General features: G+C 38.8%; 1 protein-coding gene across 1 annotated transcript; it reads right to left on the bottom strand.

The window, feature by feature from the left end:
• Window positions 1-8,206: 8,206 nt before the first annotated feature.
• LOC148022562 (ava biosynthesis cluster protein M-like) lies at window positions 8,207-11,073 on the bottom strand. The gene is made up of 5 exons (XM_087695233.1): window positions 10,987-11,073; window positions 10,358-10,487; window positions 9,882-10,070; window positions 9,012-9,118; window positions 8,207-8,764 (listed from the first exon to the last, which is right to left on the bottom strand). The coding sequence occupies exons 1-5, from the start codon at window positions 11,071-11,073 to the stop codon at window positions 8,207-8,209; spliced, it is 1,071 nt and encodes a 356-aa protein (XP_087551359.1).
• Between the last annotated feature and the right edge of the window lie 4,237 nt (window positions 11,074-15,310).

The raw sequence follows: 15,310 nt of genomic DNA, 5'->3' as shown, positions 1-15,310 counted from the left end.
CCAATTTCCCTGACTATAAGCTTTGTTTAAGCAGCACTGTTTGTGGCACAGCTGCGTCTCTCAACTTTAGTACTGGAGGCGAGGCTAGTGTACTATCAATCTCATCTTCCAATATGGATTCCTTTAGGTGCTCCTGGGCTTCTTTTACCCACTCCTTTAGGTGCTCTTGGGCTTCTTTTACCCACTCCCTAACCTTTTCAATAGCCTCAATTTGGCGCTTCAAGTTGGGGTACTCCTCGACCTTTGCATTCCCCATCTCGACTATCTTTGGAGCTGATGTTTCTGCCTCTACGTCTATCACTTTTTTTCCAACACTCAACATTGTGGCACTCTTGGTTTTTAGTGTGACCTTTGTATCATCTTTCTTCCTCCTTTGCCTATGACTTTTCTTTCCAATTGAGGCTACATCTAAGTTGTTGGGTCCAAGCAGGACTTGATTTTTTTGCGCGTGGGTCATGACATCCAATGCGATGGGTGTGTCCTCTCCATTAAACATCTCAACTCCAAATAGCCCCAATAGTACTGATGGCTTGTTTGCTGCACTAGAGGGTGGTCTTTGTCTAGGGCATTTCGTGAATAGGTGAGTGATTCCACACTCTAAGTATCTAAGATTGGCCTTTTCCCCCAATTAGCTTTCTCCCATTCGAGGGCAACATGAGGAGATATGTCTTGGGTGTCCACAACTCTAGCATGAGATTAGTCCTTGGGTCTTCCCTCCAAATCCTCTACCTCTGCCTCTACCTCTACCTAATGCTATACAAATCAGTAATCCATAAGGATTGGATTCCCCTCTTCGGCATACGATACATAGGCATGCATGTAAGGCTCTTTGTCGTTCGGCTCCTCCACATAGTGGACTAGAGCGTCACTCAGTGTGGATGGGTTATGTAGGGTCCAGGTGGTCTAGGTATGCCTGTGGGTTTTATCTTCATCCAAGGAATGGCTGGTTTGGCATCATTAGCTACCAAGAGAGCCAATGGGGCTTCCCTTTTGAAGACGTTTTGCGGATTATTCCCTAGATAAAGTTGTTCATATGGTTGCGAGTACGGGAGTCTCCTCGGTAGTCATCAGCAATACATGATATCGTAACTAAACCTATTGCAATTGGCGCAAGGTTGGGACCAAATCTCTTAATGAAGAGACTCTTGAGGTTGTTGAAGTTAGTCCGCTCAACAACATCCAAAATTGTGTACCAGGTTCTACCCTTATCTCTTAAGCATAGATCGAAAGTTTGTGAGTGCAAAGTAAGATCGGTGAGGCCGTTGGCCTCACAAACTTGCTCGAACTACTATACGAAGCTATATGGGTCATCATTTGGCTGGTACTTATCTAGCTGCGTAGCTACAATAGGGATTCTTGATTGGCTCTTAGAGCTTTGGTTAACCCCTAATCCTACAAGCCACGAGGTTTCCATTGTAGCAGTACTTTGCTTTGACGTGTTGTCTAGCAATTGCTTCATAAGAAGCTCGCTCAACATGCGATCGCCTTCGAGTGCTCTTTCCCTTTCTGCGTCAAGTCCTATCTTATTTCTACTTGCTAGGGTTAGCACTTGAAGAATCTCACACATTTCTATATTCTGTTGCAAGCAGCTAGCTTGCTATTCCTGATTGTATGTCACTATGCCTTGTAAAGCTTCCCACACTAGTTTCCTCTCCTCTTCGAGGTCCGCTATGATATCCTCGGATGGCCTACCATGGTGGTTCATCCCAGTTTGTAAGTTGTACTTCCTCACCATCTGTTGGATTTCATCAGATCGAGCTCTTTGTTTTGTGTCTACGATTCCTGCTGGTCTCTGCCATATCTGCGATCTCTTATTCCACTAGGGTGTTAATGAGGTTGATTAAATCAAGTAAATTCATGCCTGTAGTAATGTCGGGCCTTCGATTCATCTAGCTCCTATGTCGCATCTTCTCTTAGACCTACCACGTGGGGTTCTCGATCACCTATCCAAGTTCCAGGGTCTTCTCATACTAGTGGGTTTGTTTAGTTTCTTGAATGTGAGTGAGTTCCTTGTTATTTACATACAATCCTCAATTTAAGTTCACTTAGTGTGTGTGGTGCTCTTTTTCGTGTACTATGAAAATCAGGCTTTCAGCTTTTCAGTGCACTTCAAGTGAATAAATCAATGTGGGGTGTGAATGGAGAATGGAAAATGTAGCTCACGCTATTTCTCTTATTGTTCTTCACAATCTAATGTGGCTCTAAGCGCATTCCATGCTGGCTGCTCCTAAGAATTATCTAGGGTCTTTTCTTGCTTCTTTCTACTTGGTCAGGGTGGAATTGGGGTCTATGAGTTGATTTCGGCTTTAAGTGGGGTTAGACTCTCGACCAGGCTACTAGAGGTTGCCTCTAGGCTGTAGGTCATAATTTCTTGTGTTCTCGGCTATTGTAAGCTGGGTCGTTTATCTCAAAGGGTTTTGAGTCTAGTTCAGTTGGTTCTAGTTAGAGGCTAGTTCCAAGTTGGTTCATTCTGGTCAAAGGCTGGGTGATTTGTCCCTATTTTTGTTCTGCCCTATTGGTGTGATTCCCAGAATCGAACAGTCTGATTTTGGGTGGTTCGACTTTGGGAGTTGGACGGTCCAAGTCTTATTGGGTATGTCTGATCAGATGGTAGTTCGATCAGACCAAGTGGTCTGATTGGACACAAGGTGGTTCTGGTCCGATCGGATGGTCTGATTGCTTGGTCACTAACTAGTCGAATAGTCTAATTCTACCAGTTAGACTATCCAGTTGGTTCAATTTTCAGAGTCGGGTGTGACGGGTGCAAATGCAGATGCTGGCTCAATCAATTCTAGGGGTCCCTAGGGTTTATAACATAACATGTAACCTTACTGAACAAGAAAATAAAGCATAATGAAGGCTTGGAGGTACCTAGAATGAAAGATGGACTCAAAATCAACATGCTCGATTCATTCTATACTTGTAGCTCTCTCTCTCTCTCTCTCTCTCTCTCTCTCTCTCTCTCTCTCTCTCTCTCTCTCTCTCTCTCTCTCTCTCTCTCTCTCTCTCTCTCTCAAGCTCTCTCTCACACAATGAAGTGCAGAAATGAGCTTTCCCCTATTGGTTTTGGGCTTTTAGGGTCCTATCTAGCCATCCTTAACTTTCAAACTCCATGTCTTGCATGCATCAAACCCCAAAACTCTTTTTTTCCCTTTTCTTTACCTTGTTCTGGATATTTCATAGCAACAAAACCCTATTGTTTCCGTGCAAGTTCTTGGTCCTAATCTACCTAAATGCAACCAATAATCACAAAGTAATCCCTAGGCTGAAGTAATCTACTTGTCTACTCATCAAAAAATCCAAACACTTACTTGTTTCGAAGATCAAATCACTTAAATCTCCTACCTAGCTATATCAAGCACTGGTTTTGGGGTGAAACCCTACTTCAATGCACAATTCCAAGTGCGCAAGCGCTCAACGATCCAATCTCTTTTGGTCCTAGCAATGGAACCAAAATGTTGGGTGCTCACGCTCAACCGCCAAGACCCATGGACCGCTTATTGTTTCAAGTGGAGCACTCATGGCTACCTCTCACCACATAACCGATGCGCCATCTCTATCTACGAGTGTGGTGAACTTACCTCGATGCTTGATTGAGTACCCTCCTCCCTCGTGCACACCGGTAGCTCCATGATTTGTGGTGCAAGCTCAAGCAACCTCAAGGATCCACCTTCAAGCTCCATCCTCCATAGCGGCGTGCAAGAGATAAGAAGAGAAGAGAAGAGAAGAATAGAGGAGATGATGGAGAGCTTCTTCTCCAAGATCCCTCACTCTCACACACTCACTCCCTCACACAAGCACAAGGTAGAAAGCAAGAATAAGAAGAAGATGATGAGTCCACTTTGCCACACACCAAAGAATAAGCTTCTCATTCACTTTTTGAGTTTATATGCAAAACCCTTATCCCTTTTGGGTGGTCATCCCCACTTTTACATGGCCGCCGTGGCCTAGGCCCTCTTCCCTAATGTCCTCCTATCTTCTAGCTTCCTTTCTACCACCCATCTACCCTTACAATTTGCACAGGAGGGAGCTTGGCACTCTTTTCCAAGGATTTTGGCTACACCTTTATATTCAAAGGTGCGCCTTCTCTTTTTTTACACTTTTTGGGCTCCGATGGCTATGTCTTGGGCTTCTTGTGGCCATGCATGCACTTTTGGGCTCTTCTAGTTCCGATTTCCTTCTGGCTTGCACCTCTTTCAAGTCTTGACTTGCGCTTTTCCAAAATTTTCACTTTTTCTTGTGTTGGATTAACTGGATTAATAGTGGGGTTGTGCACAATGTCGGGTGTAATCACAAATGTACAAGAGTGCACACAAGTGCACATGTGTCAGTACAAGTTCTTGTGCATTGGAGTGCACACAAGTCCACATGAGTGCACGCAAGTGCGCAAGGGAATATACTAGTGCAAGAGTCAATGTATGTGCAAGGTCAAGTATATGATCTACAATTCAGTAACCTAAAGGCCTTTGATTCTATGTGTGTGTGTGCGCGCGCGCGCGTGCTTCTATGTGCTTACTTTCCTTTGTTTTTTAATCCTCTAATGACTAAAAATAAAAATGTGAGAATGGAGTAGACATACGATTTTTAAAAATTTTTGTGGATATATACGCATTTAGTTCATTAAAAAAAATACATTTTAGCTCATAGATATAGTTGTGTTTATAGGAACATGTAGTAGTGATTGTATGCGGTGTTTTTTAATGGGTGTTTCCACATGATTTTAAATACACTTGTAAATCCAGGTCACAATATTGTGACTCTACTTTGATTCCATTGTAGTGTTCCTATGCTTTTGAAGCAAGGTCTCCCTCATAAACATCTTTGGGCATAGCTCATTGATGCCATGTAGAGAGCAAGGTTGCATATCCTCGCATTTGCTATTGTTGGCAATAGTAATTAGATCAAAAGGCCCTACATGCATTGGTGTCAAGAGTCCTTCATGATCCTTTGTGACTCTCTTGGTAGATCAATGTTGTTCGTATGATCAACCATTACTCTCACAAAGCTAAAGCTATATTCATTAGATTACCACAACTAGTCTTAGTAAATTAGTGGGAAATAACTTGAGACTTCTCTATAAGATACTCGGATAGTCATGATAATTACTAATTGAAATCAATATTAATTGTACAAAACATTAAATCTTGAAATAAAATAAATGTAAGAACTCATGGCAACTATTGTTAAATATGCAAGACTTGCAAACATTGAGTAAATGGAAATGGAAAGCCCAAGCTCTTCTGATCATTTACCATTGATAAAGAGATATTATACATTATTGCCCATGTGTATATCACTAAAATCAAGAGGCAAAAAATTTCACATTATTTTTAATATTCAATCTATATGTTTACAAGTTCATGGCACCTCTCTACCTCTTCTATATTCATTTATAGAATTTAAGGGTATCACCTACGATTAATAGATGGTTTATTTTCAAAATTTGACTAAATTTACAAGGTTATATTTATAGAAGGGGATATTTTACTACAATCTTAAAAAATGCATAACTTTGTAAATAAAAATGGTCACTTTATGTCCTTATAACATGTAAATAAAAGGGATTTTAAACACCCTTTGAATGCATGTGATATGGATGGTGTTGAGAAAGAGCTATAAGTAAAGATATATAAATAGTAGTTCAAAGTGTATTTATGCTATGTCTAAGTATACTACTATAGTGTGTCACCTGTGTAGGTATACCAATTATTCCAAATAGCTTGAAGGTATATGAGATGTAGAATCAAGTAGATGCATTAATACCAAATGCACTACATGAAGTTCTCATGTCAACTTGACAAGTTAGATTAGCAAAATGCACTCCAATACAATAAGTGATTAACATCTTTGTTGCCACTAGGTGCATGTTATTATATGCTAGCAATAACATTTGACTTTGTGTTTCTAACTTGAAAAACTAAAATTTGCATATTTTTTCAAATAATATAAATGTCTAAATCGTTATTGAATAATGTTGCAAATTTTAAATAGGGTCTTATGAAGTTCCAAAATTTTGGATAGCTAATAAAAACATTCTTAATGTCTTAGAATTTCTTCTTTTTCAAATCAAAAGAAGAAAATTATTGGACATTGGATTTTCCATGTTATTTTTGAAAATGGTCTGCTAAAAGGTATCCTTTTTAAAAATCATATAGAAAAGAGAAATTTAAGGTGATCTAATTTCAAATATTCCAAATATTTCTTGGAAGCCAAAACTACTTTCCAAATGGTTTGCAAGTTCAATTTTAACTTTGGCAAGGTCACTTTTTTTAGTAATATTATTAGATTTGATCAAATACATAGAAAGTGACTTTTAGTCCACATCCAAATTAAATAAGATGTTACTTTTGGGGGGTGGGCTAAACCTCCCTAAAATATGATCTACATTAGATAATCATGAGAAGAACAACAATAAAGAAGAGGTGGAAATGTGGCACCTAGCAATGTGCATCCAATCTTTCATCTATTGATCAATTTTTCTAGTAGCAATAATCCATATAAATTAAGAGGCAACTACACAATCATATTATTTGAAATTACATAGTAATTAGATAATTATTGCGTTAAAAATCCTAAAATTATTTATTTTATTATTTTCCAAATTGATTTTTTAAATTAACTCAAATCTCTTTAGTTTTTGCTAGAGAACCCATTTTGCCTATGGCTCGTGCAAGAGTGTTATTTATACCTAACATACTTATATTGCACTAAAAAATTCCTTCATAGGAAGATTTAATTTATTGTACTAACAAATTTTTTGATATCAAATAGTAAGTTAACTCTACTTAATCAAATGGCATTTTGTCATGATTTGTTGACATTATATTGTATTATACCCTATGTCTTACAGGTATCTTATATAAGGTTATTGTATTTTTGTTGTATTTATGCAATGAAAACCTAACCCAATACTAAGGTTTATAAGCACAAAACTAAACTTGGGAAAATGTATCTAGTGCCAAGATGCACCTTCATGTGTACATAATGCACAAAGTATACACCATGCATTAACATGGTGTGTTACAAAACCAACACATGCCCTTGTGATTTCCAACTTGGATTGTGCCTTACAATGGTGATCTATGGTGGTGTTTGGTGATCTATCTCCACTACCACATACGAATGGTATACTAACAAAATTTAAGATGAAAATACATGCAAAATTATTTCAAAATACCATGCCCCACTATTAGAATATGCATCAATAAAAGCAATGATCTCTTCACACTTATGTGATCATGAGAAATCAGATTTGTCATCATATATATGATGAAAATTTCAATATTTATATGAAACATTTCTTAATGATATATTGACATGCACATGAAAAACTTTTCAAAGAGTGTAGGGACACTAGTAGAGGAAAAAGAATTTCAACAAAATAGTAAGAAACTTAAATTACTCAATTTAAAATCTAAAAATCCAAAATTTGCTAAATGAACTATAGTTAGAATTGCATATATTGATAGATATTTAGTTAACAAGTTAGCATTTCCATTTCATATATTTATTTTCCAATTAGATATAGATAGTGTACTAACACACTTTGCATATTTCTCTTTGGCAAACTTAAGTTGCAAATGGAGTGGAACAATCTAGTATTGGTAAGATAAGTAATAGGGTCAAATAATTGCATAACAAACCTATTCAATTTATTCATAAAGTACAAATGATAATATTAAATCTAGAGAAATTGTATCATTATTCCATGCAATGTCTAGTAAATACAAGTATGATTTGAAAATAGTTAACCATTTAACATTTGAACATTTTTATTCTAAATCTATCATCCAAAAATAAGTTAAAATATGAGACTAGATAAATATGTAGATAGTATCGATTCTATATTCAGGTTGTAAATTAATAGAACCATATGAATTCAACATCCTAGTCTCCTAGCATAAGATGCCTATTGAGTTATCTTGTACACACCTATAAGTTTTATTTAACATTTGATCCAATATTTGTTCTTGAACCTTTGAGTAATAAATACTATTCATTCCAATCACATGGTGTTCTCATGGAGTACTCTCATACATGTTCCATGAAGCCCAAAGAAAACATTTAGAAAAGATTTTGTATTTCTTTCACAACCTTTGAGAGTTTGTTTAGCTTGATGTAGGTTGATGTAGGTAGGCTGAGGGCACCCATGTTTTAGTTTCAAGGTAACACTATCTTTTAGAATCCAAATTGTATTCCAATGTACTTAATGGGTCTCAGGAGGTGTTGTGGAGCATGAGAATAAAGGAAAGCATGAGACAATGATTGTAGTTGAGAATGTAGAGAATCTAGGATCCATGGCATGGATCCTAAGGAGAAGGGTAACAATGAGAGAAAGAAGAGTAATGTATAAGGCAAGAACGATGGCATACAGACTCTTCATAGCTGGAGCGATTTGTGCATTGTAAAAGAAAGTATCATTGAGCTTAGGAAAAGGGACATGGGGTTCAGGGATAGGGACTTGTAAGAATTCACAAAGGGGGGCCCACCCTATGTTCTTCTCAACGTCATACACAAGCAGTCTACTAGTTGGTTGCACATGGGATTTGACATCTGCCATGTGTTTTGTGTAGCTTGCTATGATGTGCTCCTTGTTAGCAATGTGATCATGGAGAATGCCATGGATGAACATATGACGGTATGCACGAGTAATCCATGAGCGCATAGTGAGATGAGACAAGAGAGGTGAGTCTATGATACTCTTAAGTATGGTGGATGAGAAGCTCCTGTACCATCTCTCGGGGTCTTGCACACTCAAGATGACCTTGGGCACCCAATATTCACAAACAAATATAAAGGTTTAGTGTTACGAATTGAATTTAAAAAATGAGAAAATAGCCTATAAATCATAGAAAAGAAGGTTTCAAGGTTGATAAAGAGGATTCCATTTTATAATGTTTTCATGGCCTCCACGTAGATCCTTTCAAGTGACTTATAATTTTAAGTTCAAGGTTTTTGCATCATTTCTTAAAAATGTTTTTGATGACTCTCAAAAATATTTGAAAACTGACCTTTGCCTTAGGGTACAAATCCATCAATGTTTTGTATGCACACGTTCCAGGAAAATCTGCCACAGCAGTGCAACCTTGAAATAATCGTTGCCAATCGTCCCGCTTCCCTATATAATCACAAGTAGCTCATGAATATTGGTCATGGAAAAAAAATTAGATTTGATTAATAACGCTATTGATATCAAGAATAAGAACACCAATTACTAGTATCTATATCCAATAAGCATTAATTTATTTATGCATAAGAGTGTTGTACATTTAGTAATAACCACGTGTAATGTGTAGTCAAGAGATTCTATTAAGAGCAAGCAACACAAGTAGCTTATATATAGAGACAACGATTTGTAGATTGTTACTAATTCTATACATTTTATTGCAATGCTGTGTCTTTTGATTCCCATGTGTCTCATTTCTTCTGTACCTTGTTTACTCCTTACAAGCATCTACATATGTTCATAGGCCTTATTGTCAAGTTTCTTAGTTATATCCTTGACATTTGGGCTTTCATTTTCTTGATCCTTAATTTGGATATGACTCGACCGCTCACTTTTGTGGCACAACAATCATCATCACACTCATGTGCCTTGGAGTCTTTAAAGGTGACTACCATGTGACTCCCAATTAGGGCCTTGTGTGATGATCCTAGCCCTTCATAAACATTGATCATGATTAATAGCTAGTAAGATAAGAAATTCTATCATGTTGTAAGCTTCATTAATATATTGACATGTTGTAATCAAGGTTATTATAAAACAAAAAGACGTGAAGTGAGGCATTACGAAATTTGACAACATGATTATTATACTAAGGTAAAAGATAGTAAGGGGGGGGGGGGGGGGGGGGGGGAAGCTACGACAACATTAATAATACCCGATTGGTGTGCTTTCAGCAAGAGCTTGCTCTTGCGAGGGTCGATGAGATGGAAGCCATGGAAGCATGGAAAGCCCAGAATGTTCATCGCCTGCGTCAGAGACGTCGTTCCTGTCCGGGGAAACCCGCAGATTATCACCTTCAGCTCGGGTGCCTCATCATCAGCATCATCGTCATGATTATCAATCCCTGCATGATCCGTGTGTATTATATAGTATTAATTAATTACTTCTCAGAGTGATCCGGATCAGCACTAACTTATCGGATATCCTAGCGTTAATCTGCTTCTAGTCATCCGTGTAGGAATTATCACCACAGTTAATGTACAAATATTAAATCAACAATATTGGTTCGAATTATCATCAACGTCAATGATCATTCGCTGAGTTCGGTAATCATTAACGAATGAATTTTGGAGCTGACGCCCGACCAGCTTGGGGTATCAAGATGGTCCGAATCATGCATTATTGTTATACCTACATGATCCGTGCGTATATAATAGTAATCACTTCGCAGAGTGATCCGGATCAGCACTAACTTATCGGATATACTAACGTTAATTTTCTTCTTATAATCATCCGTATAGGAATTATCACCACAGTTAACCTACAAACATTAAATCAACAATAGTGGTTCGAATCATCAACATTGATCATTAGCTGGGTGGGTTCGATAATCATTAACGAATGAATCGACATGGTCTGAAGCATGCATTATTGTTATAACTAGCGGCAATATTACGCTACAATTACAATCTATTATACTGATGATGACAATACATTCGACCGTGAATAATTATGCATGAATGGCATCCTAAAAATTATAATACGTACTACGCCGGCGTGCAGCTGCTCGTTCGACTCTCAAGTTGGAATTCGTTCTTCTGGAGTAGAAGTACATTACCCACTCTCCAACATATGCACACACTACATCGGCCACTGTTGTACATTGATTGAATAACATGAATATATGTATGATTATATTCAAAGCGCACAATATTGATCGATTTTAACTATCAATTAAGCCCCGATCAATTTATACTATATTCGAGCTGATATTGAATCGCCAAGAATTAACAGCTACGCAGTGGATGAGAATTCATCACCAATTTGATCAAGAGAACAGCGAATGCATGGAGGAGCCTGTGAGCGTTTTGCACAACGGCATTAGTCGATAACTTAGCAGCTGCCATGATTGTATGAATGCTCTGGTCACGGTCGCTCGATTGCCGCCCTGCACCTCAGTTTATATATATCGTATGTATGAACATGAAATGATCATGGCTCATGAATCACGATCAGCCAGGATTCGATAATTGCCGTCGGCCCATGATTATCATGGAAGATGGATATGATACATATGTAGTTATTATTATATTGAGACTATGCAGACAATAGGAAAACGACGACTAGAGCGCCTCCAAAAACTCTTGGAAAAAGGTGATGCAATCACAACGGCCTGCCAAGTTATGAAATTCTATGTTATTTGGCCAAATAAAAATATGTAGTTATTATTATATTATTATATTGAGACTATGCAGACAATAGGAAAACGACGACTAGGGCGCCTCCAAAAACTCTTGGAAAAAGGTGATGCAATCACAACGGCCTGCCAAGTTATGAAATTTTATGTTATTTGGCCAAATAAAAATGTAATGTATGTTGCTGAGTGGTCCGAATATGGACAATGTATAGTTCTTGTTTTCTTTGTGTATTTCTTTCTATATTTGTATCTATGTGGTCCAAACAAGATATGTGACATATTGTTGGTCCTAGTATTAATGGTTTTGCATTGTACTTTGAGAGAATACCTCGAGTAATTTGTAAGTTGCATTTGTTTGTTTCACTACAATAAAAAGGCCTTTTAGACACATTTTTAGACGCGATTTTTGAATTGAGAGAAAATCTTATGCGCGCGTCTACTAGTCCATCTTTAATCACCTTTTCTTTAAAAAAATATTTAATTTTTTTAAAATTTGAATTATATAGTGCGTGTATGAGTGCATGTACTCTGCATTTTAGACATGATTATAGACGCGCATTTTCTGCAATTTAGATGCGCAGATAGACGCGAAGAATAGAACTGGAAAAAAAAACCAGAGAGCATGTGGTTGCATCAAATTGTGCATTTGGAAAAAACACAATGGATCTGAAGGCACGAGAATTGAAAACAAAAATCCATGTATTCATTATAGATAAAACGCATTTACATGGGGAGTTTAAGTGCTTGCGACCTAAAGCGTGGCCGCAAGCAGTAGGCTCAAAGATGGATAATAGATATACAAGAAAATAAGGCCATAGAGGAGGTATGATACTCCTCTACGAATCTGAAGAAGAGACATCTTCGCTAGCACCACCATGGCTACTAGCGTCGCTATCCCCCTCCTCGCTATGCTCCACATCGGGGTTCGCTACACACACAAAAGATCAAGGTCGCTTACGTACAATTGCAAATAAAAAGTTATAATTAGCTATACTTTTAATAGGAAAGTAAGAAAAACATACATCCTCTAGCTGTTGAATCCTCATAGCCCGGTTGTATTGCTCCTCTGTGATGAGACCCTCCTCATAGAAGTGAAGCCATGTGGTTGTGCGGTAATGGCCTCGATGGTAACCTACCTCTCTAGGAGTAGGTATCCTACCAACGCTAGTAGTCTGCAAAACAATTATGATATATACAAACAATTATGAGACACAATGTATTAGAACAAATTATATAAAGAATTGAAAGAAATATAAATTTTAAAAAACTAAAAATCAAAATATACTTACAAACTCTACCTCCCACGACTCTCTGTCGCCTTATCCATAATGCGACGATCCCATGGTTTCCATTTAGATGTGTCGTGCCATTGCGTGCTTGCGACTCTTCACTTTCTCTGTTGCTTTCTTCTTGGCTTTCTTCCACTCTATGCAGTGGCACATAGGTGGTTGGCTATAGGCTCCACGCCCCTCCTCCCGTCTCCACAGTGACTCCCTTGCGCGTGTCATGAGGTGGGATCTTTTGTTGTGAAGCAAATTCCTCACTTTTGTGCATCCCCAATCATCCGAGAATCGCTGACCCTCAGGATTTGGATACCTCCTATAGACTGCCCTCAACACCTCCTGCCACAAGCCGCTTTTCTGATTCTTGAAATAAATGAAATAATCTTTATACGTCGCATGCACGACGCTCCTCGTGTACGCCATTATATCCCTTCCTTCATCATCATGGGAGATGCCACCAGTATCTGTAACTCTATAGTACTGGCGTATAGGCTCCTCTACGTGATCTTCTGGTGAGGGTGATCGCTCGCCACCTCCTAGGCAACCCCCACACAAGCCTCGTCCTCCCCGTCGACTCTCCCTCCTCCCTCTCTGTCGACTATCCTCTGCCTCGCTGGATGCACGTGCTTCTGCAAATGCACGTGCGTCGGTTGACGCTTGTGCTTCAGTCGATGCATGTACAGGTGCTGCACGTGGAGTACCTGCAATTGGAGTTTGGACATTTGGTGTTTGGGAAGCAATGCCAGGCAAAGACGTCAGAGGCATTCCAGACATGACGCTGAACACCTCATCTGCTGTGGGAGAGCGGCCAAGGTATCTAGTCATCTCTCCCATGAAGTCTTTCTTACTAGGAAAACCTCCAAAAAATGCATTGACCCCTCTGCCGAACAAGCCCAATATTAATGTATCATTCATGCGATCCAAACCAAGATGCGACATCTGCAAACAAAACACAAGAAAAAGACAAATTCGCACAATTCCAAAAATAAAAATTTATTTTTTATTAGAGTTGGCTGGCGTGTGTATAATCACGTCTGAAATGCAGGATAGACACGCTCTTAGACGCATCCCTGAGGTCAAACCCTTTGGTCAGAGCGCGTGCATATCCGCGTCTGAGATGCATCATAGTCATGCTCTCAGATGCGATTCTAAAGTCAATGCTTTTGGACAGCGCACGTATATCCTCGTGTCTGGAATGCAGAATACACGCGCCTGGAGACGCGACTCTGAAGTCAAAGCTTCTGGGCAGAGCGCGTGTATTCCCGTGTCTGAGATGCAGAATACACGCGCTTGGAGACGCGACTCTGAAGTCAAAGCTTCTGGGCATAGCATGTGTATTCTCGCGTCTGAGAGGTAGAATACACGCGCTATGAGACGCGACCGCAAACGCAATGACAACAAACATAGCTTCGCGTCTATATCTGCATCTGTACTGAAATTTAGACGCAGTGACAAACACACTCAGTCGGTTGATTTCAATCCGACAACCACCATTCATGATTTATTTGTGCTATAAGAAGTTCAATCATAGATCCTAATACACAGAGAGAGAGAGAGAGAGAAAGAGAGAGAGAGAGAGAGAGAAAGAGGAGAGAGAGAAAGAGAGGACTCACCTTGGGTGTTTTGTGTGAATGGGTGGTGGTGCTTCTTTCTTCTCCTTCTTCCTCTCCTTGGTGAGTTACTCTCCCTTGATGCTTGCTTGCTGCTTGTTGTCTCCTCCCTTTGCTTCTTCTTCCTCTTGTTCTTCTCTCTCTTGTTCTCTCTTTCTTCCTCTCCTTGTCTTTCTTTTTTCCCCTCTTGTCTCTTTGAAGTAAAAGAAGAGGTGAGTCATGAGGAGGTGAGGCATGAAGAGATTAGTGGAGGTAGACTGCATGTCGGCTAAACTCGAGCTTCAGAACGTGCAAAAAATGTAGGAAAGGAAAGGCGTAGTTTGAAAAGAAATGATTCAAGTATCTTTTGAATTTTGACTTTTGCGTCTATTTTCGTGTGTATATGTGCGTCTAAGTTTACGTAAACGCGCTTATAGACACGTAGGTAAATGCAGATATAGACGCGCATTTAGCTTTTATCATGAGTTTTTGTTTTTAAGATAAGTTTTGATAGTAAGTTCTTATCATAAGTTTTTATGTATTTATGATAAGTTTTGTATATTTAAAATTGAGATCTTAGAATAATTAATACGCCAGCTTGAAGTTTTTATGTAAATATATGAATAACAAATTTGATGTTGTCATGAATTAGGTTTAATCATGTCGTCGTCATCCCCTAGTGCATTGCATGCTGATGAGTCAACAAGCACATCCTCAAGTGAGGATGAAACATTATGTCTTCATAATCGAGATGCATGGCTACGACAAAAAATTAAATGCATGTGTGATCATTGTCGAGGGTGTATTTTTTGAGCACATCGAGTTGCAATGTCACACCTCAGCATGTATGGAGAATGGGACGGAGAAAAATCACCGATATTCATTGTTTTTTTTTAACACTAAGATTGCTAGTCTATGTTACTCAATATATATCAACGTACATGAAACTCCCATTTATGGTTGAGCCACATCCTCAGATGCTCCCTCCCGGGCGTCGAGAGGCTGCAAAACGTCGACGTGAGGAGGTAGAGTCTTCAAGAAGAGTGGAGACTGACGACCATGATAGTAGCCCTCA

Source organism: Lygodium microphyllum, chromosome 16 (genome assembly GCF_053477565.2).
Source record: "Lygodium microphyllum isolate KBCC chromosome 16, Lygodium_microphyllum_v1.1.10, whole genome shotgun sequence".
NCBI lineage: Eukaryota > Viridiplantae > Streptophyta > Polypodiopsida > Schizaeales > Lygodiaceae > Lygodium > Lygodium microphyllum.
Note: the sequence above shows the minus strand (reverse complement) of the source record. Positions and strands in the feature narration are given on the sequence as shown.